A 25,375-nucleotide genomic window follows, 5' to 3' on the forward strand; every position below is an offset into this window, starting at 1 on the left:
CCATCGGTGACAATCAAATAGAACATTTTAATGGAAAAATGTTCCGTTTCCGTGGATAGTACCACTTTCCTGGCGAAACGTTTTAATTTTTCCAGAAAAGTATTGTAGCTTTTCATAAAGTCCAATTATTGGAACGTGATTTAAGGCTAAATATAACACTTCCAAAGCTAAATGTAGTGTTTTTGTGAGCATTTATAATATTTCATGGCAAAATGTGGTAATTGTGTGGGGAGTTACCACTTCCCAAGCCAAACTCTTTCATTTCTGCCGCAAAGTATATAATATTTGTGACCAAATATAGCTGTTCAATCCGAAACTCAATGTTTAAATGTACATTTCTATCGGATACTACCACCTTCATGGCCAAATCTGGTACAAGCCGTTTTACAAGATGTCGATAATATTTTGGGGGATTTAGTTTACATTTATAGCTCATTTTATCATAAGCAAACATTTTGTGACATTGTACATTTTTCAAGTGGAATGTGTAAACCATTGTGTCAAAATAATATTTTTTGTTGCCCATTTCGGAACAAATAAACGAACAACAGCCACCGGCCTTCTTGCGCTTGACGGTAATAAACACAACGTGATCATGAGACCGTGAAGTACCTTGCGTTACGGAGGACTCACCTTGGACCCTCTTTCGTTAAAGATGATCTCCACGTCTAAGATCTTCCCAAATTGCTGCGAAAGAAAGAGGGTGCGGAGTTAGGAGATGGGTTGAACATTCAAATTTAAAACAAGCATTATAAACAAAAACATTATTTTACTTCATGTGCTACTGCATCCCAATTTGTGACCCAGCTTTGTCAACCTATCAACTCTTTCCGACCACTCATGTCTTGTCCAGGTGTTCCTCCTTGTCTTGTCACTTTGCTAAGATTCAGTGTCGGTTTGAATCTTGTTTTTTTTTTTTTTAACTATTTTTGAGTATTCCACACACTTTGTTTGCTTTATTTTTTCATTTTTTATTTTTTAAATACATACAAGTTTGAGATTCTCACACTCTGGCCATGTGTCCATGCTTCCCCGCAATTGGGTCCTCTAACTTCTCACCTTCAACGCCATAAAAAAAAAAATAAATAAATGAATAAAAATAAAAAACAAGACAAGATCATTCGGGGCGGCACACAGTTCTGAAGTTCCGGGTTTGATCCTGGCCCCGCCTGTGTTGAGTTTGCATGTTCTCCCCGAGTCTGCGTGGGTTTTCTCTGGGCACTCCAGTTTCCTCCCACATCCATAAAACGTGCAACATTAATTGGACACTAAATTTCCCCTAGATATGCCCTGCGGTTGGCTGGCCACCAGATCAGGGTGTAGTTCCCCTCCTGGCCGTTGACAGCTGGGAATAGGCTCCAGCACGCCCTGTGACCCTTGTGAGGATAAGTGGCAAAGAAAATGGATGAATGGAAGATTATTCCCTTGTCTTGCTCGTTTGTGGTCTGCAATGTGTCTCACTTAAATATGGGATAGTTCTTGGAGTTGAATGTATTTTGTGTGCCATAGTTTTCCTGTAAATTCTGGCATTTTCTTGGTATTCTTCCTTTCCTGTATTCCTGCCTCATTTAGTAGCTGTGTGTTTATACTTTGTTGAGTACTACTCTCCCCAGTTGTTAGTAGCTCTCTATGTTTACCTGTCATGTATTTTTGTACATTATGGAACATACTATACCTCCTTTTGGGGAGCACCTTTGTTTGTACTGTATTGGCATAAAGACTAGGGTTAGGCATCGGTGTCACAGTTCAGAGGACCGGGGTTCAAATCTCAAGTTTGCATGCCCTCCCCGTGCCTGCATGGGTTTTCTCCAGGCACTCTGGTTTCCTCCCACATCCCAAAAACGCGTGTTAATTGGACGTCCTAAATTGCCCCTAGGTGCGATTCTGAAAGCCCTATGATTGGCTGCCAACAAGTTCAAGGCGGACCCTGCCTCCTACCCGAAGGCAGCTGGGATAGGCTCCAGCACTCTCACGACCCTCGTGAGGATATGCGGCTCAGAAAATGAATGGATGGATGGATAATTGCAACTGTTTCATCGTGTAAAGTGGTTTATATTTACACATTTTAACTTGACTTCCTGTTTTAAGCTTGTTGCCTTTTACCTTGAAGGGTTCTGATTTTGTGACCGGCATGAATGACAGGTGGCATAAATCTGTGCAAAATCAGATTATACTGGGTTTAAGATGTCATTGTCTTAAAAGTTGGTGCAATGAGTCTTGCATGGCGAAATCTGTACAGAAAAGGGCGGAGAATGCATGACCGAAGCAGCCAATGTTCTTGGACAGTGCGGCACCGGGCAATATGAGCAGGTGGCCTTATTAAATATAGAATGAGCTGGTGATAACTGCTGGTGACTTAAATGTTCATGGACCTCATGTATCGATCCCCAGGCCTACTGCCATAGCCGAATGCCGGCCAGTGGGATGATCTAAAAAAAATGATGATAACCAGTTAAATGAATTTATTTCCACAATAATTCAGAGGGTTTAATGTGCGCTGTTCGCATGGAAACAAATTGAATACATCTGACACCTGTCCCTGGAGCTCACAAGACTGTATGTGCCTGGATCAAATTCACCAAAAATGAGTTAGACCAGCGGTCTACTTACTGTGCTGGGCTTAAACGCAGGACTGAAAATTCAGTTTCAAGCGACTTTCAGCCACCAAATTGTCACATGTGCTGGGTCAATGTCAACAGACATACTACAAAAATAGATCCCACAGTGTTCTGGTAACATTCTATTGCAAATATGTCGGGCTACCAATGTAGCACTGTTTCTAATGTCTGCTTGGTTACACTGCTAAAGCTAGCATTGTATTGCTAGTGCCGCTATGTTGTTGAAGCTGGATAGTGTCTTTTGTGAATATTGATCACACTTACACACCTTCATTATGCTTTTAAGACAGCAAATTTCCCCATATAAGTTGGACTCGACTCAAATCAGTGTTTGTGGTTACTTCGTAGAGTTCACCTGCACTGCAGCATTTTTGCTTGTCGAGTCGAGGAGAAGGCAAAAAAGACTGAAAGATTGTTCTTTTTATTCTTCTGAGCCTGTGGCAGACCTTGGACTTGTGAAGCGGCAACTACCTTTTCTCCGCTGTCATGTAGCCCCCCTCCCTGCTACCCCCTATTCTTGATCCTCTTTGTTGGGCGCCCGCACAGTCAACAGGGCCCGAGGCGCAGCCCCCCAGGGAGGGCTTTTTCCTCCGGCACGGCTCTTTCCGGCCTCACATGCTTAAAGAGGAGATGAATGAAAGTAAAGTGAGTTGCTATAATGAGGGGAGTCAGAGTGACTTTTAATTGCTGTCTGCGGCCCACTGAGTTACTTGCTTCTAAGTAATTATGCACGTCAAACTCGCCATCCCTGATGTTGCAACACATGGTGAGTTCATATCAAGTGACGCAAAAGGGTCATTGAAGTCGCAAATCCTTCTTGCTACACTCTTAGGTTTGTTTCAAGTGTGCGTTATGGAAGTTTATGGATGTGTACGGTTGATTGTGGAAGCGAATCATTTCCAGAAATGATAATTAACAAGGAACAAATAATTATCATGGACATAGAATATTTTGATATGGGTGGAATGTTGAATGACAGGTTAGCACATGTGCCTCAGTTTTGAGGACCGTGGTTAAAATCTGGCCTTGCCTGTGTGGAATTTGCATCATTTCTATATGCCCACCTGGGTTTTCTTCAGGTATTCCGGTTTCCTCCCACATCCCAAAAACATGCATGAGGACATTCTGAGGACCTAAAATTGTACAAAGGTGCAACTGTGATTGTTTATTTGTGCCCTGCGAATGGTGGTGACCAGTTCAGGGTGGAACCCATCAATAGAGAAAAACATGTAATAAAAGATAAAGCGTGATATCTTTTAGTTATTTTTGAGAAAACAACTTGTATTATCTAATTGAAGTCATGTTTTTCTGAAAAGAATTGCAAAATTACTTTGGGAAATAAAGATAGTTTTATTACTTTTACATATGTTATTGTTTACATATATTGTTTAAAGGAAAAGTTATGTTAGACAAAGTAGTATATTTTTCTTTTTTTTACATTACAAGATTACATTTATTTTTACAGAATTTAAAAAAATATATAATAAAATCATAATGTTGGAGTACATTTTAATCAAAGATAAAATATTACAATATATAAATGGTCATATTCCAAACAGAATACATCCTTAAAGTATGAGATTAAAATTACTAGGAAAAATCATTTTAATATTAGATTATAGTCAGAAAAAAACCTTTTGTGAGGTAAGGAAGGTTGTGGAATAGCAAAATTCTTTCATCTGGCTCCTCTGAAATGATCCAAACGTGGTAATATTGGTGTGTCCGTGATTTGGTATTCAGCTCCATTTTATCCTTTTGGCGTTTATGTGTAAGGATGACCCCCTCAACAACTCACACCATCTTTCACCGTGAAATGCTAACAGATGCTAATTGTTTGAGTTGAGCCTAAAAATATACGAGATCTATTAATTACTTGCACAGGAACTCGTCTTGTTGACTTTCCACACGGGACCGGCCCCACAAGTGCCCAACCACATATCTAACGTCTCGGGATTTTTGGAGAATAAACATCGATAGTTAGTGCCAAATGTTCAAAGAAATTCGCAAATGAGTCTTTGATTAATGAAAGAAGCTCAAAATAAATATTTGATTTTAATTGGTGCCAAAATACAACTTTTTGTGCCCAGCCTCATCTTGCATTTTGTGGCCAAATCTTTTGGTCGAATGGACCTATTCCTTAAGAATTCAGAGCCCCCCTTTTTTTTTCTTTATCTTTGCCATTCTCTGATTTTCTTCTTAAAATAAAGTTTAGTCTCTCAATTTCACGAGTTTTGCCTCAAATCCAAATTTAATCTGTAATATTAAGAATTTTTATCGTTTTTTTTTTTTCCTGGAATGGTTTACGTATGTATGTCTGTATGTATGTATTTATTTATTTATTAACTCTTAAAACAGTTTTTTCAAAGGAACTAAAAGACTTAAATCTGTAACATGAATAATTTTATTTTTAATTTCTAAAAACTATTTTTTCCTTGGGAACAATTTTTCCATTTGCTATTTAATTCTGATAGTTTTAAGACTTTTTGCAAACAAAAATGTTGCTTTAATCTAAGTATAAAAATATGAAGGCATTATTTAATTTTCATAAGACTTGAAAAAATACAATACTGGTAAATCATATTCAACCTAAAAATACGTTTAGTAGTTTTCCCGTCAAACGAATTAAATGTCATATTTCAACTTTTTTTCCTCCCGTCATTTTTATCTCATCTGATCTTTGTCTTTAACAATGTGACTTCAATCTTGTAATATTACAACTTCCTTCTTGAAAAAACCCCAATAAGTTTTCTTTCTTTAAAAATACACTACGGTATTTTGATGAAAAACACAACTTTTACATTTGTATTATTATACTTTTTTTTTCTCTTTTACTGCCATTGCCCATGAACGTTACATTCACAACAACATGTTTTTCTCCGCCTGATGGCGCAACATGGAGAGTAGATGCTAATAGTCAAAATTCAAATCTAGGTAGCCTAAGAAGAAAATCAAATGTTATCAATTGTATTATTCACAAAGAAGTGGAACAGTGTGACAGCTGTAAAGCGTTGCCCTCACAGTTCTGAGGACCCAGGTTCAATCCCAGCCCTGCCTGTGTGGGGTTTGCACGTTCTCCCCGTGCCTGTGTGGGTTTTCTCCGGGCACTCTGGTTTCCTCCCACATCCCAAAAACATGCAACATTAATTGGACACACTAAATTTCCCCTAGGTGTGATTGTGAGTGCGATTGTTGTCTCAATGTGCCTTGCAATTGGCTGGCAACCAGTTCAGGGTGTACCTCGTCTCCTGCCTGATAGCTGGGATAGGCTCCAGCACTCCCTGCAACCCTTGTGAGGATAAGCGGCTAAGAAAATGGATGGATGGATGGATATCCACAAACATGTGAGTAGTGTTCAAGCACCAGCTCCTCGGAAGGCTGTCAGGCGGGTCACGAGGTGAAGGATGAAGGATGTCGTGACTTAGTAGAGACATTGAATGAAGGCCTTGTTAAAATGACCTTAATCACTCATTAGGGACCAGGTTCTCGGAGAGTGACCACGTCCAAGTTGGCTAACTGGAGGCTGTGGGCCGCGTGCTCATGAACAGCGCCGTACCTTACCTTCTTACCCACTACCCCTACCCCGCTGTGACATAAGCAAGGCTGCTATTATGTCATTATCGAGCACTCAAGGGTGCTAAGATAGTGTAGCTAAGTCATTTCGTGGTTTCACAACAAGAAATCCTCTGTAAATGATCACCTTAATCTGCTGTTGAACATTAACATTAACATGTCGCTAAAATGGTTGTTTCTCAATAGAAATAATCATATCCCCACCCCCCAGCCCCAAAGGTGTTTTTCACTATTCCTTTCCAGATTGTTTAGGAAAAGGTTAAATTAGACCACAAAAAAAACCTACATTTTGTCATGATTCGTTTTAGCAATGATTTGATTTTGTATCAATATAGAAAAATATGATTGGAAACAATTTAGTGGCTGGAAATCAACTTAGTAACTTTTTAGCCCAAAGTTCATCATATGTTACTGTGAAATAAATATACGAATACTGGTCAGTCCAAGGGAATTTTCTCTTAAGGGAATCAAGTCAAAATAATTATGGTCATTAAATATAGAGATTTTCCGATGTACTTTCTTTTCGTGTCTTATTGTGTTCCATACTGTATGTATTTTCTAAAGGACTGTGAGTTGGCTTAATAAACGTTGATTGATTGTATTGCTCTGTAACAAAACAAAGGGGTAAACAGCAACTTATTATTTATATTATTTCAGCTATGATTTTACTTACTCGGCCTTTTGCTTTTCCTGGAAAAAATAAGATGTTTAATGGGTGTTAGAATTATGAGGGTGTTGTTGGAAAAATGTCTCCACTGTAAAGGAGTCTGTTACTGGAACCAGTTTGAAACCCTCGTTAAAACAGTTCAACATTAATGACCAAAAGAAAGTGCTGAAGTAGTCATGAAAAAACTATTTCAGGAATCAAGTTACTAATACATAGAGAGCTAAATAAATGAAGAAACCCACTCTTTCTAGCACAAACCTGTGTGTCGGGAAGGTTCAATTTGCCAAGCATAGATCAATCTAGTCTTTCAAAGGCTATGTTTGCTACAAAAACATGTTACATTTGACCATAAGGGCAAGATTTGGTTATGTGGTTGTCCGCGAAAATATGCTACAGTATTCTGCTCGATGCTCAATATTGTCAGTAAAATGCTGTACAAATTTCCCTTTGGAATACAAAATTTTTTTTTTATTAAAAGCCGATGGCGTTGAACTATTTATGCGGATACCGACCAGGCATGAGGGCCAAGGACGAAAATATGTGGGGCGTCGTGTTTGAATGAATAAAAAACAAACAAACAAAAAACAACTGAATGAATAACTGGGGTTTCCACGAAAAACAGGGAATAGGTTCTAAAAAAAACCCAATATAAGAATAGCTGAATCCACAAATGCGAATAAAACTGCATTGGGCTGTGGCATGAAATGCTTTAACAAAAATGAATGTAACACTAACCTTAACCATTTCTAATAAATAAATAAATAGAAGTTAGTAATAATAATAATCCTCCCAACATCCCAAAAACATGCCTTATTGGAGACTCTAAACTGCCCTTAGCTGTGATTATGAGTGCGACAGTTGTCTGCCTCCTTGTGCACTGCAACCAGTTGAGGGTGTACTTCACCTCTCATCCAAAGATAGCTGGGCTCTAGAACCCCTGTGAGCCTCGTGAGGATAAGCAGGAAGGAAACTGAATGAGAATAAAGTCATACTTCCCTTCCAGTTTCAGATGCCCATCGTGGCCTGCTGGTTAGCAGTGAGGCTGGATTCCCGAGTCTTGGCATACATAAGCGGTGTCAGGAGCCGCTGACAAGGAACTACAAGGGCCTTTTGTCATGGCTGTGTCACAAGGCAGTGGGGGCCCCTGTGGGGCTAATCAATCCGGGAATGAGAGGAACAGGGAAATTGGATTTCCGAATCAGTAAAGGTGATGCAAGAAGCGGGAGAGCAGTAATGTCGTCGGGTATTTAGATGGATAAATATAGCTTGTTCATGACAAAATATGGTGGGCTGATGTAGCTTTTGACTATGTATTTTGTCACCTCATGTAGCCTTATATAGCTATTTTTTAAAATGTTTTTTGTGACTGAATGTAGAGGGCAAAATGTGTTTTTTTGTGTCCTAATAGAGCATTTTGATAACCAAATGTATCCTATTAAGAAGAAATAGATTAATTGTGTGTGTGAGGGGGGGACAAAACATTACCATTTCACATTTCTTTTTGAGATAAAATACAGCCTATAAAACTTCTTTTTTTTTTTTGTCGGCCAAATATAGTCCAGACATCATTTTTCTGAAGCAAGATCTCAGGCGGGAGGCACTGTACAACCAGAACTGGTCCCCAGCCACCCACAGAGCACATACCGTACAGTATATATACACTGTACATACAACCATTCAACACTCACACTCACACCTTTGAACATTTTAGAGTCTGGGGAGAATATCCAAACTCAACGGGGGGCCTGGATTTGAATCCGGAACCTCAGAATGGTTTGGGAGATGTGTGAACCAGCCAGGTGTCTCCAAATATAAGAGGTGGAAGTAAGTAATGTATGTGCAAGTTACAAGCAAGTCAAGTCATAACCTTCAAGTCTCAGTCACTGTGAGAAAGAATCAAGTCAACTCAAGTTACAGCAACTCGCATTCACAACAAATGTATTGGAGTGGTCATAAAATGTTTTTTTTTTTTTTAAACAACCCCCCCAACACAAATCATAGCACTAAAAAAAGTATTCACACCTTAAAAAAGTAAAATGAACAAAAACTGAGACTTTGATTGATTGAATTTATTTATGTAGATTAGAAGTTGTATTTTGGCTGGAGTGGCTGGCAACCAGTTCAGGGTGTACCCCGCTCCTGCCTGTTGACATCTGAGATAGGCTCCAGCACACCCGCGACCCTAATGAGGATAAGCGGCTTAGAAAATGGATGTCTGGATGAAGTTGTATTTCAAACTGTATTTCATTTTCACTCAACTTTAGTTTCGAACAAACTATGCCGTGTACTTTCTGGTGACAACCTTGTAACTTATACAGTTCTTATGAGAACGAAAAAGCAAATGTTTTTTTTCATCCCTCCTGTGTCCTCTGCTTTAATTACTCAGTCAGGTTTTTTTAATTTATTTAGAAGAACTGACTCTGGACAATTGTCATGGTGATTAGACTACAGGTTAATTTTCATATCCTGTGTTCTCAACTTTAAAAACAGTCCAGACAGCTTAATCATAGAGCCGACACAACAGGTGACATTTTAATGGTGACAGTTCAATAAACAGGCAAATTGTATTCGCACGCACTTTTCTAATCGCCGTGATCGTTATGCAAAGTGATCTGATACAGCCGACGTATAATACAACTCAAGCACCGACTCTTTCTTCATGGCTCCAAATGCCTCGACACCTTTTTTTTTTTTTATCCACAATTGATCGCTAGCCGCTTAATTTCTTCTGCATTCAGTGGTTGCCGTATTATATTTTAGGCAGTACTTTCTTCTCTTCTCTCACCTCATTAGTAAAAGAGAGAGACTGATAGAGAAATAAAAAGTTTTGCATGACTATGAAATTAAATGAAAGCTTCGGGCAGTTATCATAAACCGTGCCACCCCTAGCTGTACTAAAACATTCACAATCACATCATTTTTATTTTTACTCATCTCAAGTAAACATAATGTTTGACCAGGTAGCTAAACTGTTAAATTAGATTACCCGCTGTCTTTGAGTTTTGCAGTGACAGATGAAGTCTGATGTCATTGTTATTGTGTCTTTAATGCCCGAGTTACAAAGCTTGCTGGTTGCTATCCTCTTTTTCCTTACTTCATTGACGACATAATCCTGGAATCCAAATTTGAATATTCATGGAGCTCCTTCCATCATTTTTCATGCAGTTGGCTACTTCAAACTGGAAAGTGTGCAAAAATGCATACCTTCTCAAGTCATGTAGTTCAAGTCAAAGTCAGGTCAAGTCTTTCTTAAATATTTGCCAAGCAAGTCAGAAATCAGCAAATTGGCAACTCCATTCAACTTGAGCTTGAGTCAGGCTATTAGACTCAAGCCACCTCATTTTTGCCAAATATAGCCTTTTAATGTAAGTTGTGTTTTATTGTGACCTACGACCTTGTGACGCCATATAGAGTCATCAAGGCAAAATACATTTTTTTGTGGTCTTGGTGACTGAATATAGCTTTTAAAAATAAAATTAGATTTTCTTTTAGCAAATGTGACCTATTTTGCAACCAAATACATTATAGCCTTTCAAAGAGAAATATTTTTTTTATATTTTCTAATTATAGCTTCTTCAGGTGAAATTTTTTTTTAAACTAAATTAATACTTTTTTTTAAAATACACAAAATTTCAAGGCAAAATGTGTTTTTTTTTTTTCCAGTTCTAGTGTTGACTTTTGTGAAAAAATATAACATTATAAAGTAAATTGCTCCTAATGTGACCAAATGTAGCCTCTCAAAGCAAAATATGGCCTTTTAATGTAAAATGTATTTTTCATCACCTCATGTAACCTTATGGTGACCAAATGTAGCCTTTTCCGGTACAATGTTTCAAATTACCCTCCTTGCAACTTATACATATATAGGGAGTTCTTGGGTTAAGATGGTCTCGACCTGAAACATTTTTACTTCACAACACTCGAGTCTTGTTCGCCATTGTGGCCACAGCACCATCGTGTTTCAGCTTTGCTCATGCATATTGCTTATCTGTGTTTGTGCGCTGGGAGTTTATATGCCCTTTTCGACCACCTTTTTACAGATTATGGCCCAAAAGAAGAAAGCTGTTTTTTTTCTTTTCTTTTTAGCAATGCTGATCCAGCCGTAGAAAATCAATGACCGGGGAACCAAAGCTTAACATCATAAATAAAAACGGAGAAAGGATTAACACCGACAGATATGACGCACATAAAGACTTGGGCTTCAGTTAGATGACCATGGCGATTATTAATTATTATTATTCAGGACAAAGCCTGTATTTTAGCGCACATGAAGGGTTTTACCCCTATGAGGGAGACAGTGATCGTGAAGCAACTTTTTCTGTGAAGAAAAAAAAACAAAGCAACATTCTTCGACCGTTGCTGAAATAGAAAGATTACTTACGTCATGGATCGAGGATTCGAATCAATGTAGGGTTAATATCAGCCACATGTTCATGAAGGGAAAAGGCACAGGGTATTTTCCTAGCTTTGAAAGAGCCGAGGAGGAATTTACCGCTAGCAACGGCTACCTGCACTTGCTTCCTTAGCAATAGCTGAGCGTAGCCTCCCTTCATTCTTCACCATCCCAGCCTCCCTTCCCTAATAGTAAGTGAAGCATATTTTTTACTTTAATCTGTCCATTTTTGAGCCAGTTATCCTCGCGAGGGTCATGGGAATACTGAAGCCAATCCTAGCGGTCATCGTAAATTTTGACTTTAACGGTGAAATCCGACTTAGGTCGAACTTCGAGTTCAGTCGCTACTGTATGAACGGATCACAGTCGTAGACCAAGGACTCCCTGTATTTATGCCAAAATCTAACTTTTTTTTTGTCTATCTTATGAATAAATCTGGAACTTTGTGGGGTAATGTGACATTTCCTTTCACCTAATGTAGCATTTTTATGAGCAAATATAATGTTTTTGGAGGTGGCACACAAAACACCTCCGAGCTTATTATGGAACCCATTTGGATTTGGGAAACAATAAAGATAACGTGAGAGGCGAGAGTTCGACCAGGTTGTCAACCATTTACAGTAAAAACCACAGACGGGGTCCCGGCCACGACCCAAAGCCGTCTTCTCCAGCACCTCAGCCCGCTAAAAGTCCAATTAGCTCTCGGCGCTTAAACGTCCATTTTTGGCTCCATTTGGAGCCGTCAGATGTTACCGTTCCATTCTTATGACAGTGTTTATCCAGGCATAAGATCATTTGCCTCATTAGCAGCCAGACAGACAGACATGGAACTGCTCGGATGTGAAATGAAACTTGCACGTGCAGGTAGGTGAACGCTTCTTCCACTTTTTGTAATTTCTCTCTAAAGTTGGAATCAATTCGCTTTTATTCTCATCTCTAATCGGGCCCAACCATCTCAGGTAACTCTTCGTGGCGCAAACATTTACAATAGGCACAGACCGATTATCAGTGCTCATATTCGGCATTTTGACATGTAGTGATCTGTTTGTTTATATCTTTATAATCTGACGCGTGATAAGAAATCCATTTAAAACTGGGTAGACGTCTTATTATTCATTCATGTCATGCCATTCATTAATGGCAATATATGATATTTTTATGTTCTCAGTTTTGGTTAGGTTGTTTTTGTTTTTCCCCGTGTTTCATAGCTTGTGTGCTGATTTTGTTGATTGTGTCCACCTGTTGGTGTTTGCCCTCCCTTGCATTGACCAATCAGCTCCCTCGAGCCACTCGTGAATTGTCCAGGTGTTTCTGGTTGTCTTGCAAAGCTCTGTGTATTTAAAGTGGAACTGTCATCCGTACAAACATTCTAAAATAGATATTGTAATGAAAAATACATATAACAGTATTCAGTTCAATGTCTATATGAAAAAAAAAGTGAGCGGAGAACGCATCATCCATTCACAAAGTTGCGCAATTGAGTGTCCCTCGATCATCCAAGTGGTTGCCATATTAGTCGCGTCCTCTGTCCGTGACGTCATCGTCACTTCCGCCGTTGAAAAAATGCAGTGCCTGCTACTACGGAAGCCGGACAACAGAGATATTCAGATTTTTCCGACACCCCTTCTGACACCGAAGCTCTTTTCGAAAAGGACAACATCACACAACCGAGTGAAGTTACCGGGGCAATATTACACTATTGTTATGAGTCATATTTAGATGATATCTGATCATGGCCAAACCACTTCCCGTCCCATCCATTTCCGCAGCGGAGATGAGCCATCGTGGCTCATCGCAGCCGGCCGGTGTGGCTTATGACAGAGCCGAGCGGTGCTGCTTTGGGGGGTGTTCACAGTCGAGCCGGGGTGCTTTATGCATGCACGCGACTGAGTAACGCATTCTCGGCTGGGTTCTTCAGAGCCGCCCCCGTAGCAAAGCCCGACGCGCAGCCTTCGCAGAAGCTGTGACCGCCGAACGCGGCGCCTCAGCTGGTGTGGCTGAGTTTCAGCGCCCGTGGTGGCATATAAGGAGGAGGTGGAGCTGAGCTATGCTGCTTTTAGGGGTATGTTCAAAGTCGCCGCAGTACGCGATGAACATATCGAGACGACGCTGAGTCCTTCCTGCTTCTTCTCGAAAACAAATCCCTGAGAGGATTTTCATGGCGGGAGTTACAAAAAGCTGTGCTTTGTGGTGAAAAAACATATGGGACCATATTGGCTGTGGGGTTTTCCTTAATAATATACCAAAAATCATCCGTTTGACGACACTTGACCTTTAACTCCCTGTTGTCTTTCATTTCTTGTCAATCTATTGTCCTTGTCACGGCTTGCTTGTTGCTTTGTTGAGTTTTTAAACTCATGTCAAGTTTGTAGTTTAGTTTTAAGTCATACTTTACTTTGAGTAGTTTTGGTTGTTATTTTGAATTGTTTTTAGAATGAAAGAGTTTTGAGATTCCTCTACTACTGCATTTGGGTCCTCCATGCCTTGCCGTGCCTTCCTCGCTCTTCATTAGCTTCGTCCGTGACAAATTTTATGTGAACTAATGTAGCCTTTTTCTGAAAAATCCCATTTTTTTTGTAGCCTTGTTGTGAGCAAGAATTGCCTTTAAATTGCAAAATATAGCATTTCAAAAAGGAAAATACAGTTTTTAGGCAAAATAGAAATAAAGGTTCAGCTTGGGGGCTTATTGACTTTGACTGTGGGGTGTCGTGGCAGTTCACCTTGGTCAGTAGAGAGTGTCGAGTTCCTTTCTTGTACTCACCCCAAACATTTGCCGAAGGTCGGGGTCCCGGAAGCGGAAGGGAATGTTGGACACGTGTAACCGTTTTGGCTGCTGCTTCTCCGATGAGTCCGAGTGCTGCGAGGTGTCCGTGTGCGTCACGTCGTCCGTCTGCTGGGGAAAATAAAAAACAGGAAAACATGCTCAATAGCCGTTGTGCTGTAGATCAGAGGATCTCAAAATCTGTGGGCGCGTGGACCTGCTACATTAAAACAAAAACAAAAATTCCCACCAGACCCTCACAATCTGATACCATTTCTTTGTGTATTTATAAATTCCAGAGGAATTTTTGAGAAAAAAAAATCTTAAAATAACAAATTCAGAAATATATTTTTCAAGAAAAAAAATTAATGCTATAGACAAGTCATAATCTGTGAGAACAAATAATTTTAAGAAGTTGTATTTGCATTTAAAAATTCACATTTATTTTGAGAAAAAAAATTATGAGAATGTTATATTATGGGAGTACTTTGTCAGGATAAAAAGTTTGTGACAAAGTTGTCTATTTCCAATAAAAAAAAGTCAGAGGTAATTTAAAAATTTGAACTTGTCACATAATGTTTGCCTTTGATTCTGCAACAGATTCTTTTATTCTCTAAAAAACGAAAAAACAGCAGCACAGTAATCACCCACAACTTCAGGAGATAGGCAAATCGTGAAAAACTGTCATTAGTTGACACCTAAATACATTTTATAAATTTTTTTAAAATGGTAAATATATCTCAAACTATGACCCTAAAACAGTTTTAAAGTCATCTTACATCATTATCCTTGAAAATATATGCATTTCAGATTTAGCTATTGCATTGTATTGTATATTGATTTAGCAAAACAGATTTATCTTCTACTAACAACCCGGGTTAAATTTAGCTCCTCCCCAGCATACATAGCTTGTCTTTTAGTGAAGATGAATCACTTCAATAAACTTTCTTTCACACAACAATATAATTCTGCTTTGTATTTTGCACCATCTTCTGGCATCTTGGAGCATTTCAGAGAGCACAAAAAACACAAATAGGCAAGAATAGCTCAGGAACGGTGCAACAGGAAAAACCCGTGAATAGCTGAATTTTTATATGTTGGTCCGCACTTAAAAAAAAGAAAATACAACAATCTTTTTTGAAAGTTACACTGCAGAAGCGCAAAGATAAGTCTCGGAGACCTCATGGAGTAGTAAACCTTCGTTTGAGAAGCACTCCTTTCCAGCGTCAGTCATTTTTCAGTCCAACGAGAAAAGCCCCTGCGATAAACAGCCGATGAGTTATAATGTCAATGTGGAGGTTGTGCGTCACAAATCCGCATATTAATCTCTCGCACTTAGCTCTTGAGCTACGGGGGAAGATTGAAGGCGCTGACAAAACACCGTGGATATAGATCCCAGAGCGGCTCTACACGGCCAGACCGGAGAAACATTAGCAGCGCCGTTTGCACGTGAGGGGACCCCAAGCCCGAAGCGTTGTTGTTTCCATCACTATGCGAATGCTATTCTGACATTTCTATATAAACGACGTGTCTGCCGTGGCTGACAAATCCCGCTCATTCCCCACCGTGACACCGCTGATGGATGTCAGCTGGCGTTCAGGTGGCCCTGCTTTCAGAGGATTTTACGCTTGGCTTTTTCTGAGATGAAAGTTGTTGGTCAAATATTTCAGGCTTTACTAATATACACCCGATACTACCAACATCTTGTTGAAGAATTTTTCCAGTTAGACTGTAAACTGACAGCACATATTTTTGGTTTGTGTAATGGGCACACTTTAGAGGTAAACGCCAGCACCCAAGTGAAGTAATAAAAAATAAATTATATTATATATATATATATATATATATATATATATATATAATAAGAAATAAAATCGTTTTTCATGTATTTATGGCAGCACAGATGATGACTGGTGAGCCGTGCCTGTATGACCTTTCTCCGGGTACTCCAGTTTCATCCCACATCCTCAAAACATGCATCAATTGGAGACCCGAAATTGCCCCTTGGTGTTATTGTGAGTGTGACTGTTGTCTTTCTCCATCTACCCTGCGATTGGCTGGCAACCAGTTCAGGATGTACCACGCCTCCCGCCCAATGACAGCTCACAGCACTCCCACAACATTTGTGAGGATAAGCGACTCAGAAAATAGATGGATGGATGGATCAATAAATAAATGCAATACAATAAAATAAAATAACATTGTGTAGGACATTTTTATTTTCTGCCCCCTTTCTTGTTCCTCAGTCAGGGTGTTTTCAGATTGATTACTTTCCGTTTCTAGTCACAGTTTACATCGCCATAACTCGGGGAGAAATTGGCTTTCCCCTTACACGGAGAAGTTTCGGTCATGACTATTAAATATTCACTTTCATAATTTAACATTGTTGGCTCAGACCTGTTTTTGACCCCATTATTGAGATAAATGCACTCTTTACACACCTCATACCAAAGGATAATGTTATAGAATCTCACATGACATAAGAATGTCAGCTGTTTGATGTCCTTAGCTGGGAAGAGGCAAAATCCAGGCAAAAACCGCCCTGATCACTGATCACCACCACCGACTTCAAGTCAAATAAAAATGTATTGCAGCTGTCAGTCGACAAGTTTACATACAGTAAGATCGAGTAACACCATACCAAATTGACAAGTTGACCTAAGAAATGATTGTACATTCATTCCTCATTCAGTTCAATGCTCCCCACCCCCTTGTCTACACATTTATTAAACAACTGATTACTTGGCCCTGTCGATACTTTTGGCCAACAACTGATCGAACCCCAATCTAGGAGCTCAAAAAAATGATTACACAGTTCCTTGACGACTTTGCGTAACTACTTTCGCACACCCCCACCTGTCTTGAGACCCCACAAAGACAATAAATTGACTCCTGTGAACAGCTGAGCTAGACAATGTGTTGACGTGCTTTTTGACTTCTCGTTTCTAGGTTTGCATATTAAAGATGCAAAGTGTCAAACTAGGCGGGGAGTTCCCAGTTATTTAAAAAAAAAAAAAACTTTCATCATAAATACATTTGCTCTCTTGAATCATTTTAACGTTCCATTTAGCTCTTCCTCGATTGTGGGTGGTTTGAGAGGTGCAAAGGTACACACCTAATGAGCTTGTGAAAGCAACACAAGCCAAAACAACAACACAGGCTGCTAATTAGCAGAGCCTTTGTAATTATAGCATTTAGTTGACTAAACGAGGCTGCGAGCACTGACTCACTTTTTCACACTCACTAATCGGTACACAATGAACATCCTGGCTCAGTGGTTGCTCTCCAAAGGTGTCTTGTTGGGCGGCAAACTGGCAACCTTAAGATGCCCCCTCAAGCACCAGCTGCACAGTGGGAACTGGTGTGTCCACTTTTGGAGTAGCTCTGAAAATGGGGTCCACAAACCCTAACTTGGGGGTCCACAACATAATTAGCAAAATGTGCATAGCTTCATATGATGACTGGCACACCAATATAAAACTGATACGATTGTGACAGTGGGCATGGTGACACGACTGGTTAGAGCAGGGGTCGGGAACCTATGGCTCGCGAGCCATACCTGGCTCTTTTGGTGGTTGCATATGGCTTGCCGAGCCCTCATAACGACATGCTGTCCATGTGATTTTTGTCGTGCAGAGAAGGTTTGTCCTAGTGGTGTTGCCGTAGTTATGTGTTGGAGGCAACGCAAATGATGTAGAGACAGTTTGCCATAGTTGGTTGCTGTAGTTTTTGCGTGGTAGTCGAAGTCCAGGAGTGCAGAAGGGTCTAATGGTGATCTTAACGAAAAAACTATTTATGGAAACGCTTTTGACAAAGGTCGCTCAAAGAAAAGAGTACCACCAAAGTTTTCAATAAGATTGGACAGCCATTGTGGAGATGGAGGGTTCTGCTGTGTGTTTAAATCCACAGATGGGGAGTATGCCAAAGCGTTCGTATTCGACGTTGCCAATCAACATTTTGCCAAGTTCGCATCAAGACAAGATAATCAAACGAATAAAAGACATACCTTTGTTGGCAAGAACTGTTCACCATCCTACCAGAATGATAAAAAATCAAATTGAATTACGTTCACGATTAATGGATGGAAATATCAACACCTGCGTGAAGATTAATCTGACACTGTATGAAACAGACTGTCAAGCCATTAGCAAAACCAGCAAGCACCTGAAGTCGGATTAATGGTAAGAAGTGGTTTTGTCATCATTGGTTAGCAACATCATAATGTTATTTAAAAGAATTCAGAGACTGTATTGTACTCTAAAAGTGTTGGTTCGACATAAATGTGCAAATACACCTGTATTTAGTTTTTTAAATATTGCATGGGTCTTTTGAAATTACGTTTTAAAATATTTGGCATTTATGGCTCTCTCAGTCAAAAAGGTTCCTGGCCGCTGGGTTAGAGCATCAGTCTTACAGGTCTGAGGACCCGGGTTCAATCCCGGCCTCGCCTGTGTGGAGTTTGGATGTGCTCCCCGTGCATGCGTGGTTTTTCTCTGGGCACTCTGGTTTCCTCTCCCATCCCAAAAACGTGCATTAAATGGAGACTCTAAATTGCCCTTATGTGTGATTGTGAGTGCAACTGGTTGTTTGTTTGTACGTGCCCTGCAATTGGTTGGCAACCAGACCAGAGTGTACTCCGCCCCCTGGGTGATGATTGCTGGGATAGGCTCCAGCACTGCTGCGATATTTGTGAGGATAAGGGGCTCAGATTATGGATGGATGGATGGGTGGATGGATGGATGATTTTGATGAAATCAAGCATGGATTAAAAAATTATTTTCATGTTTTTAGGGGGGAATGAAAGGCCTATTTAGTACAGGAATAAAGCCCATCCATCCAAGCCACTTATCCTCACAGGGGTCACAGGGGACCTGGAGCCTAAGTCAACCAGTTTTGGATGAAATGCAGACCACACCATGAACTGGTCACCAGTCAGTTGCAGGGCAGATATCAACACCATCACTGAGCAGGAATCGATCCCACACTCCCTCCACCAATGTCAGGCGCCTGTACCACTACACCATCAGTGGGAAAGAAGTCCCATTGTTTTAAAAAAACCCACAAGATTTCTTTCAAAAAAATACTGTGTACCCTTGCATCTTCACAATTTGTGGATTTAATGAAATGATTACTTCGGTGCTGTTTTTTGTTGTTGTTGCTGTCTTATTTGGTTGTTAGTTCAAGCAGAAAGTAGGATGCATTTCCTTCTATGACGGAAAAGCTTTGCCGTCCCAGATAGGTGTTTTTAAGATGCCACCGTGCTTTTTATTGAAAATTTTAGACAGAGAGAACAAAGTTTAAAAGGAGAGGGAAAGAAAGAACAAAAGAGAGAGATAACAAAATAATATATAAAAAGAAGAAAACGTAAAACATGACATTAAACATGAAAAGGTTAAATCATAAAAAGCCTTGTACAACGACACATTAGATTCAAGTGTTGTATGGGGAGGTAGTGCTACACCATGTGAAGGAAGGACAGGACAATATAGGATAGGACTGGACAGGACAAGTACAGGAGGGGAAGCATGTACCACAGAGGTAGTGAATCCAGATGTCCAATTGATGTGTTTGGGGAACATAAGTTCAAAACAAGTGAGGGGATACTCAGGAAATTCACATAGTTACAGCCAACTAACACTTCCCCACTTCCCCACTGCCCCACGCACTGCACCACTGCTGCTACACAACCTCCCACTTCCAGAAGAGCATGACGCTCCCCATCAACCCACATGGCCCGCCAATCTAGCCAGTCAAAGCCTAGCAAGAGGACAAGACAATGACCCCTATTTGGTGGAAATGAGAGTGGAAGAGGGACCCAACAGGGGGAATGATAAGCCGCTCACCCCAGAGTGCAGCCACAGGGCATGAGCAGGGAGCCCCTCACCCAAGGTTTAGGCTTAGGGTGCCCTCTTGTAACATTTTGTTGTCATAGAACTATGTTGAAGTGAGAAGAGGAAGTTAATTCAACCCTTTCGTATGGCTTTGCCACCATCTTGTGGCATTCAATAGGCAAATGTAAGTCATTTTATTGGTGCATCAATAATGCACAGATTTATGGGGAACACTGTAGTCATCTTTTAAAAGAGTAAATGCATCTTTTCAGAATAAAAGATTAATATTACTTGGATAAAAATGGAGCTTTGAATGTATAAAAATGTGACTTTCTACACTTGTTCAACTTTGATTCAATTTTATCTTGGAACAATACAACTATTCTTGGAAGATTACAACTTTTAAACCTAGATATATATATTTTTTATTCTTGTTAAATTTAAAACCATATGAGTTTGTTATGGTTGCGCAACTGGTTAGAGCGTTGGCACACAGTTCACATACTAGGGTTCAAATCCCGGCCCTACCTGTGTGGGTTTTTTTCCGGGCTCTCTGGTTTCCTCTCATATCCCAAAAGTATTAATTTATTTGAGACTAGATTTCTCTGAGATGTGATTGTGAGTTTGAATAGTTGGTTGCTTATAGCATATGTACCCTGCAAGTTCAGGGTGTACCCCGCCTCCTGCCCAATGAGATCTGCGATGGGCTCCAGGACTCCCGTGACCCTCGTGAGGATAAACAGCTCAGGGGTTCATTTAGGCGTTCATGTGATCGTTCCAAACAGTTATTGTTACGATTATGAGGAGGTCCTTGAAAAAAAAATCCTCCGCTGCATTCAAAACATGGAAGAACCAATGTGCTAGGGGGCACTAATCAGGAAGGATTTAGAGCTAGTTGTAAGTGTCGAACACTGGACCACTGAAGGTAAAGTGCAAAGCCTCCTGGGAGATTGCCATGTGAAATTCAAGTTACACTAAGGACACTCTCAGTGATACATTTCCAAGCATTGCAGAAATGAGCTGAGCGAAGTATTCATTCCAATTCATCATGGCAGTACCATCATTATCACGCTGATGGTGATGATGATCTCCTTTATTATTCTCATTATCATAATCACAATCTCCACGGCAATAGCTGTCATTTATTTGCCGTTTATGGCCCATTTCCAGTCGTTACCGACATCTATTGTGAGCATTGACAGCAGTTTGATTCAAGGTCCCACTCTGTCAATGTCCCCACCTCCCGCTACCAGGTGGGACACACCCCAGGCGTGAGTGTGCTGAACAAAGGATGGCAGAGGGCCTGTAGTGGATTTGTGTGCGAGAGAGTTGGCTGGTAGGGGTCTTAACTCTGCCGTTGAGGTTAATAACCTGAGTGGTCATGTTGGGCCCTGGGGGTGACACTGCAGACAGATGTCAGAATGGCAGAGGGCGGCGAGAATCTGGAGTACCCCGCCATTCACTCACACCACCAAGCCTTTAGCAGGCCACCGAGCGAATAGCATTCTACTGTGTTTGATCACACCGAGGCACCGTGTTTGCAAACATCCAGATTAACTTCTAGACTCGTTTGCAGCTTGTCACGCAGATCACCAATGATGAGGACACAGAAAGAACACAGTGACCTTATTTGACTACACGTTTATCAGGTCATTATATAAGATCCTGGTTGCTACCTAACTATTCATTTACTTCTCTGCTGAGCTGTTTATCTGGTCGCCATCCTCTCACATGTGTTAGTCTGGCTTCCTTCCCAAACCCTCGCACTTAACTGTTAATGGGATGTTCATAAACCAGCTTCCTAACTTACTGACAGACCAGTTTTCCATGGTCATAAACTGGCTTCCTAACTTGCCTACTGACCACTTTTCCTATGTCACTGCCTGGTGGCCTGCGCCCCTAACCCTGCTTACACACTGACCTGGTCCCCATCTTTTCTAAGAGCCTAGACACCCATAGTCCTGTCTACTAATATGCTTGAAATTCAAATTTCCAGCCTCTCTAATTTCACTCTTGTAAGGATTTCCACCAGCCTGTCTTCCTGTTTGCCTGGCTTGTCATATTCCTGTTAAATATCCTGGTTAACACTTAATGGTTGGTTGCTATACTTGCTGATCGGTTGCCAGCTGGACACATATTAGATTGCTTACCTACTCATGTGAATTCTTGCTCCCTTCCCTCCCTGACATGCTTACCCGTTTCATCAACATCTTCTCTGCTGGCCTGCGTTGGGATGAGACTAAAACAATAGTGCCTTCCTGCAAACCCTTTACCCTAGTTGCCCTCCACCTGCTTGCCCAGACACATATCATCCTGCCTAAGATCCGACTTTACTTACTGGTTGTTTCCCTCCATTTAAAATATCCACCTGTTGAGTTGTCATCCTCCATGATATCCTCCCTGCCCATTCATTGTCTCTCCATTGCTTCCCAGGCTCCCTGTTACCCTGGACATCGCAGCCCGTGTACAAATCCACATATTTGTTCACCATCCTCCCTTGTAGCCTTTCCCTTTTAACCTCTCCTACCTGCCAGCTCAACTTCCTGATTTCTGACCAGCCTGATCTACTTCGTTTGGTCCCTATCTTCTGCACTAGCTCGCACAGGGACTGACAGTCTATCAGCCTTCCAATGTGCCCGACTTCCCTGCTTGTTTGTTTTCTATCCTCCCTACCTGTGCAGACCTCTGGTTGTCTGCTCCCCTGACTTACCAAATTGTTTTCTTCCTACACTCCTTGACTTCCCCGTGAACTGGATGTTGATCAGGAATTGCCTCCCTACTTGCTTAACGTCCTGCTTACCTATTTATCTACCTCACCTTCCTCCCTGGTAACCAGCTAGCCTGCCTGCCTCGTAGAGGGTCTTCCTGATTTCCTAGCTCCCTGACTTCCCCACTCTTTTGGTTGTCATCCTCCTCATAAGCATGCCCGTTGTTCGGACATCCATCAGCTCACGTACCCACTTGCTTGCTTGTCTCCCTGCCTTTTCTACCAGTTTGTTTGCGATCCTCTTGACCCACTTTTCTTCTGTTCATGTTCAGCCATCCACATCCCCACTTTTCTGGGTAAGTAGCTACCTAGTTGAGAAATGGCATCGCCACAGAGGAAACTAATGACCTGCACAGCTCCGGGACGGGAGGCCACCATCAGCGCCACTTTGCTGTCCCGACAGCTGCTGTCAGAGGGAAGCGGTAGGAGGAGGAAGAGGAAGGAGGAGGCGGGATGCTGAATGCGGCGTCCGTGCCAACGCGAGCTGTCATCTCCGGCAGCTCGCTGGCTTCCTCTTCCGCCAGTTCTCTCAAAAGACTCCCTTCTCTGTTTTTTGCAAATCACCTGCAAAGTGCTGGCCTCAGCACTTTTCCCCACTCCTTGCAGATTGGCATTACAAGAGCATAATTGAAACTATCTGACTGGAACGTGGCCAGGCAGGTACAGTAGATTACATCTGATTAAAGAGTGTCAGCGCACATAGGGAGATTTAATTTATTCTTTTTTGTTTACTGTTGCTTGGACTGTTTGTTTGCTCTTTCGAAATAAGTTGTATCTACAGTGAGAGACTGTCAGGTGTGAACTGCGATACTGAACTAGATGCGTGCTAGAAGCTCAGAAAACAATGGCGTATTGCAACGAGAAGGCTAGCCAGGTGCTACCTGATATTTCCTGCTACAAACTAAAGAAATATTATGGGTTTAAAGGGGACATATTGTGTAAAAGTGAGTTCACGATGTAAATCCTTATTCTCAATAGCACTTATTCTCTGGGTTCTCTAGGGTTTTGGGTGATCTGCTGCCTATGCCAGCTGACTTTCGCCAAGAGGAGAAGTACGCCATGGAATGTCTGCCAGGCAATCACTTGGCACAAACGCACGCACACACATTCACACTTACATTAACATGTGAACAATTTAGAGTGCTAAATGAATCTATGATGCTTGTTTTGGGGATTTAGGAGGAAGCTGGAGTAGTTGGAGAAAACCCATGAAAATATGGCAAGATGTGGTAGTAACACATCCAACTAGCTGCCACTTTTTAATGTCTTGTGTACAGACTGTGTGTGTGGAGTTATATACTGTGAAATTAAACAAACTAGATCTTTTGTTATGTATTTCTAAAAATGTTTGTGTGACGAAGCCCTTCTGTATTTAGCTAAAATGTGACATTTCTAGTTGACAAATTCACTTAATGCTATTCCCACTGTTTGCTTCTCCAGCCATGACTTTGTAGGTAGGCTTAGGCCAAGATGCCTGAAGAATGGAGGAAATTTGTGCTAGTTCCCATTTTTAAGAACAAATGCAATGTGCAAAGCTGTGGGAACTATAGAGGAATAAAGTTTATGAGCCACACAATGAAGCTATGGGAAAGAGTAGTGGAGGCTAGACTCAGGACAGAAATAAGTATCTGCGAGGAACAGTATCGTTTCATGCCAGAAAGATGACCACAGATGCATTATTTGCCTTGAAGATGCTAGTGGAAAAGTACAGAAAAGGTCAGAAAGAGCTACATTGTGTCTTTGTGGCTCTAGAGAAAGCCTATGACAGAGTACCAAGATACGAACTGTGGTACTGCATGCGGAAGTCTGGTGTGGCGGAGAAATATGTTGGAATAGTACGGGGCATGTATGATGGCAGCAGAACAACGGTGAGGTGTGCCGTAGGTGTGACAGAAGAATTTATGGTGGAGGTGGGACTGCATCAAGGGTCAGCTCTGACCCCCTTCCTGTTTGCTGTGGTAATGGGCAGGCTGACAGATGAGATTAGACTTGAATCCCCTTGGACCATGATGTTTGCAGATGATATCGTGATTTGCAGTTGAAACCAGGGAGCTGGTTGAGGAACAATTAAAAAGATGGAGGCATGCACTGGAAAGGAGAGGAATGAAGATAAACTGAAATAAAACAGAATATATGTACATGAATGAGAGAGGTGGAGGGGGAAGAGTGAGGCTCCAGTGAGAAGAGATAGTGAGGGTGGATGACTTCAAATACTTAGGGTCAGCAATCCAGAGCAATGGTGAGTGTGGTAAGGAAGTGAAGAAACGGATCCAAGCAGGTTGGAACAGCTGGAGGAAGGTATCTGCTGTGTTGTGACAGAAGAGTCTCTGCTAGGATGAAAAGGAAAGTTTATAAAACAGTGGTGAGGCCATGACGTACGAATTAGAGATGGTGGCACTGAAGAGACAACAGGAAGCAGAACTGGAGTTGGCAGAAATGAATATGTTGAGGTTCTCGCTCGGAGTGAGTAGGTTGGATAAGATTAGAAATGAGCTCATTAGAGGGACAGCCAAAGTTGGATATTTTGGAGACAAGGTTTGAGAGTGCAGACTTCGATGGTTTGGACATGAGAGAGTGAGTATATTGATAGAAGGGTGCTAGGGATGGAGCTGCCAGGCAAAAGAGCGAGAGGAAGGCCAAAGAGAAGGTTGATGGCTGTTGTGAGGGAAGACATGAGGGCAGTTGGGGTTAGGGAGGAAGATGCAGGAGATAGGTTAAGATGGAAAAAGATGACACGCTGTGGCAACCCCTAATGGGACAAACCAAAA

The 25,375-nt window shown here is 41.1% G+C and overlaps 1 protein-coding gene across 6 annotated transcripts in view; it reads right to left on the reverse strand.

Annotated features, from left to right (window-relative positions):
- Positions 1-25,375, reverse strand: part of LOC133514209 (RNA binding protein fox-1 homolog 3-like) — a 485,672-nt gene that overhangs the window by 27,706 nt on the left and 432,591 nt on the right. For 4 of the 6 annotated variants that reach the window (XM_061845705.1, XM_061845703.1, XM_061845704.1 and 1 more), the window contains exons 7-8: positions 14,010-14,141; positions 634-687 (exon numbers count right to left, since the gene is read on the reverse strand). In XM_061845705.1, coding sequence (XP_061701689.1) covers positions 634-687; positions 14,010-14,141 — 186 coding nt within the window. The remainder of the gene's footprint in view (positions 1-633; positions 688-14,009; positions 14,142-25,375) is intronic. The other 2 variants (XM_061845706.1, XM_061845707.1) reach the window with 1 other exon arrangement.

The sequence above is a fragment of the Syngnathoides biaculeatus genome, chromosome 16 (genome assembly GCF_019802595.1).
Source record: "Syngnathoides biaculeatus isolate LvHL_M chromosome 16, ASM1980259v1, whole genome shotgun sequence".
NCBI lineage: Eukaryota > Metazoa > Chordata > Actinopteri > Syngnathiformes > Syngnathidae > Syngnathoides > Syngnathoides biaculeatus.